This window comes from Triticum dicoccoides, chromosome 5A (assembly GCF_002162155.2).
Source record: "Triticum dicoccoides isolate Atlit2015 ecotype Zavitan chromosome 5A, WEW_v2.0, whole genome shotgun sequence".
NCBI lineage: Eukaryota > Viridiplantae > Streptophyta > Magnoliopsida > Poales > Poaceae > Triticum > Triticum dicoccoides.
In genome coordinates this window covers 715,099,345-715,103,969 of record NC_041388.1, presented here as the reverse complement: position 1 = coordinate 715,103,969, position 4,625 = coordinate 715,099,345, and the positions used below count along the sequence as shown (strand labels likewise).

The window sequence follows — 4,625 nt, the reverse complement described above, 5'->3', positions numbered from 1 at the left end:
GTCCCCATCATACTACTTGCTGGACGAAGCATCACTGAAACTGCCTTATTCTCCAAAATGAATAATGGCCATGAAGGTTGAAAGCCTCGTATACTCCCTCCATTTACTTATACAAGGCCACTATGAAATATATATTTTGCATCTAGACAAGGCCACCAAAAGTAATCGAGAAAAATTTAATGATGTTTCCTCGTAGTAGCAACTTTTTAAATACTTGCATGCATGCAGTCATAATGACACTCAGCTACTTCCTCCACTCAGTTTTCTTGCATGCATGTGGTGTATTAATGATCCGAGTAAACGAAAAGAAAGATGGGTTGAAAAACATGTATGCAACTTTATCTTGGTACATTTAATTTGAGTTGGTGGCCTTGTATGTAAAAATGAAGGGAGTATCTCGTTTTACTGCTTGTGGTTTAATTTTGGTCTTGTAACATAGTTAGGGTTCAATGTGTACTTTTAAGTCTAACACACACACATAATTGCTCTGATGTTATAGAACAAAATATCAATGCCATCCTTCCATGGAATAGGTGTTTCTTGGGAACAATTAAGAGTTCAACTTATATATAATTCTATAATATTTCCATAAGCTCACTATGAATACCAATATACCGCACTTACAATGCATATTTTTTTCTCAAACAGATAACACTTTAGTTGAATTAGCAACACAGGAGATGGTCCCATGAATGTACACACCAGTTGGCATAATATAGCTCTTCTAAGAGCGTGCACAAATGTGTTCCATGGAGGAGAAAGATGGAGGGAGTGTCATGAGGTGGTGGATATAGAGAGTTTGTGGAGAAATGCTTGTGTGTTATAATCATGCCAAGAAAACCAAATTAAAATATAAACCATGGGATGAATTATATCATTTTGTGGTGTTAATTAAGAGGATTCATTATCCAAGAGTAAGTTAAAACATAACTAGAATTGACGAGAAAAACTTCTTTTACGACAGTAGATCAACTAGATGGGTTGTAAGGTGTTTAGTATATTAATGCAACTAGTGCTTTGTTTTTTAGAATAGATATTGTTCTTCATGGACCTTTTAATCAAATATGTTCAACAATTATGGTGTCATTTTGACACGTTGTTATACTATAACCTTTACATGCATGGTGCACTAATACCTTTTTATTTAATTGGTCAATATGGCACACAATAAGTGCTTAGACAGGATGGTAAAATTTTAGTTCAGTAGTCTATGAAAATGGGAAGTTCGTTTAAAAAAAAGCAATCTCGCCATAAGCTTGATATATTGAGGAAATATGGCCAATATGTGTTATTCGTGGAATCGAAGTAGTTCTTATCTATTTTACATGAGTGGTTTATCTGAAGTCTTGAACTATAGACCTCTTAGCTATGGTACCTCAATCAGTTGAATGTATTTAAATAGTTTACCCCAAAATATTGAGCAATTGGGGTAAGGTTGGCAATAAATTCAAACATTGAGGATCACATGCAGTAGAAAGGGTAGAATGTTAACCGATTGTCAATCTTTTCTTTTGGCCTCCAGATATGCCTCTCCTCATTTCATCCCCCACTAGAGTATCTGTGCACTCTGACAAACCAAGTATCTGCATTGCATAGATGTTGCGATTATGCTGTTAGGGTAAATGAGAGTAAATGAAGAAGTTACAATAGCACATACCTTTATAATGTAGTTTGTTGTAAGGTTTCTTCCTTCTCCAAATGTGGTGGCCTGCATATAAATATTGTAAGTGCTAGGAAAATTGAATCTCATTTTAGCAAATCAGAGGAACAATCAAAGCAAGCACCTTAAAAAATGAGTCAAGATTTTTGTCCACTTCATTTACGACATCCTTTTTTCCTCTTGCTGCTTCTCCGATTATCTCTATGGTTTTCATTCCAAATATGAGAACTATATTAATGAGTATTCATGTCACGGCAAAGAAAGACACCTTGAGCATACACACAGAAAAAGACAGGTTGAGCATCACCATGAGTGGTTCTAGAGTTATAGTTTACATATATATGGGTTCTATTATAAATTAGCTAATTCGTGCACATGGAATCTAGAGCTATATGATACAAGTAATATGAATCGGCGGTGACTTACCGAATTCGTTATCGGTTCCCAACATATTGGATGCAAAATCAATCGTCTCTCTGACGGTCATCTCAGCATGGTGAAGATCATACTGGCTAATGTAAGCATGCATGTGTTGTGGTGTTGAGGAATTCACTTCATCTCCATTGTACATGACCTTTCCTTTGCGCTATTAACAGATGTTACATCAAGAACAATTGTTTTGTTATCCAGTGCTTTTCTTGTAAGTAGGTGCTTTCATTACCCCGCAAAAAAAAAGTAGGTGCTTTCATTTGCATGTGTATATAACTTAATCTGCTACCTTCAAAGACAAATCCAGCTTTCCTGCCAATGCTTTTAAAAAGGTTGTTTTCCCGGAACCAGGTGCTCCCAGTAGAAGTGTCATCCTGATTTATGATAGGATTACAAAGGATCTTTGGTCAGTAAACTAATGAATCATATACTATTGAGCTAGTAAATGTATGCATATCCCTTACCTTAGAGAAAATTGTTTTGAGGAAAACTGTGTCTTGATATTTACTATTGAGCTAGTACCTTACCTTGATGGTCGAATTGTTCCACTTGCTCCATTTATAATTTTGACCGCTCTTTTCCTTGGTGTGCACATGTGCGAATGTGATGCCAACTCCTACATAAAGAGATTAGAAAGATGTTTCCACTCAGAAATAGTATAGACATTTACATCACTGAGGGCCTAGGCGAACCTCCTCCACCTCTGTTGGTGGCAGTGCGTACCTGGGCGGCGTTGACGACGCAGTTGGGCAGCGTCGGCAGCTCCCGGCGGCCGATGCGCACGTGAGTCTCCACGGTGAGGTCCTGGAACTGCACCTCCACCTTGGGGCTGCCGATTCCCAGCCTGCGAAACAAAGCAAACTAAGCACAATCCCTCCATAAAAACCATAACGTATCAATCGTCGTTGCACTTGCATATATACTATACATTTGCTTCTTGTCGCGGAGCATCTGGAGGAAGCGGCGATTGTCCTCATGGGTGAAGGGCGGTGGCTCGTCCTCCGCCCTCCTTGCCGCCATTTCCGGCTGCGAGCAAACGATATGTATGAATATGATCCTCGCAGATTGCAAGTGCCTAGCTTAGTTGCTTGTCCTCATGGATGGATGGATGGATCATATCCTCCCATGTATATAAGTAGTTTGGATGAGCGCGGGAAACTAGTTATGTGATATTTGGAGGCTCATCGATCGCGTGGAGAGATAAAGAAAACAAAGTCTTCCATGGGTTGGATTTATATATATATATATATATATATATATATATATGGCAAAGTATATCTCCAAAACAAAGTCTAGGATCATGTAGTGCAAAAAATTAATAATAATACTCTGGATTGATCGTACTGCTTGCTATTAAGCGCGCCCATCCTTGCGAGCAGTGCCACACATGGCATGCTCCAACACAACCTGACTCACATATCTTGAATCAGCGATATGCTAAAAAAGTCTTCGATTCAGTGGATGGCTACGTCTCCTCTCTTTTCTTGATTTCTTAATGAGCGAGGACATCCAGCTTCACACCATTGAGCTAGCTGGTACTATCTGTACCATGTCATGCATGTTGGCTATGTATGTATGTATGTATGTAGGATTCAGATGTGACAAAGTTTTAGATAGAGTGCTATGTCATTCGGCGGCAGCTCAGCCAGAAGGAATGAAATGTTACTAAGGAGCTATAGCCAAGCTAAGCACATTCAATATTTCTCGTTAAATCATGAAAAAATTGAAAAACAAAGCATACATGATTGACCAGCAACCTATGCTTGACATACACATGTGCATGCATCAAACAACCAAGCGCTGATCAAGGATCATAACTTAATAACCAAGCTTGGCATCAATGCATCGTATATATGAATGCATCAAGCTGAAATTTGGAGCGCTACGACGTGATTTAGAAATTTTTGGCCCAACAGTAATATAGTGATGCTAAATGATTCTAAATTTTGCGATGCTGAATGACTCTCAAGGAGTTCTTCAGCACCTGGACTCCTTTAGATACAATTTTTTTGGTAGTGTGATAATGAATCCAAGGAATATCAGCAGGCCAGATGGAGTGTATTATGCCAACCTAAAAGTCCAGGGCTCCTTGGAATTCAAGATCTTGAGAGAAAAAATATCGCTCTTCTGAGTAAATGGGTTTACAAACTACTCATTGAGAATGAACCGTGGTGGGAAATTCTTCGTAACAAGTGTGTGGGGTCCAAAGCCATTTCTCAAGTTCATTGAAAGCCCAGGGATTCATATTTTTGGCATGGTGTGATGAAGGCCAAGGAATTGTTTTTCCAATTTGGCACTATCTTAGTTAGAAATGGTTCTCGGGTTCGATTCTGGGATGATACCTGGCTGGGCGCCGCCCCACTTATGGTGCAATACTGTAGCTTGTAAAGAATTGTTAGCCATAAATTTATCATGATCAAGGAAGTTTTGGGACAACAAAAGTCTGATATTTCTTTCTGTAGGGATCTTTTTGTGCCCTGCCCGACAAAATGGAATTAATTACTCATTCGTCTAGAGTCCATTCAGCTGTAAATCG

At 38.8% G+C, this 4,625-nt stretch overlaps 1 protein-coding gene across 1 annotated transcript; it reads right to left on the bottom strand.

Moving 5' to 3' along the window:
* Positions 1-1,487: 1,487 nt before the first annotated feature.
* Positions 1,488-3,177, bottom strand: LOC119298632 (ABC transporter G family member 45-like). Its single transcript, XM_037575961.1, has 8 exons — positions 3,018-3,177; positions 2,813-2,933; positions 2,617-2,705; positions 2,379-2,463; positions 2,087-2,246; positions 1,785-1,861; positions 1,658-1,708; positions 1,488-1,583 (listed from the first exon to the last, which is right to left on the bottom strand). Exons 1-8 carry the CDS (start codon positions 3,107-3,109, stop codon positions 1,488-1,490), a joined length of 771 nt encoding a protein of 256 aa, XP_037431858.1. The 5' UTR covers positions 3,110-3,177.
* Between the last annotated feature and the right edge of the window lie 1,448 nt (positions 3,178-4,625).

Excerpts from the sequence above, each read along its gene's own strand:
- LOC119298632 (XM_037575961.1), bottom strand. The coding sequence starts at position 3,109 with ATGGCGGCAAGGAGGGCGGAGGACGAGCCACCGCCCTTCACCCATGAG. Across the intron at positions 2,934-3,017 it reads CTCCGCGACAAGAAGCAAAT|GCTGGGAATCGGCAGCCCCA; the intron begins GTATAGTATATA and ends TTTGTTTCGCAG. Across the intron at positions 1,584-1,657 it reads CAACAAACTACATTATAAAG|ATACTTGGTTTGTCAGAGTG; the intron begins GTATGTGCTATT and ends TATGCAATGCAG.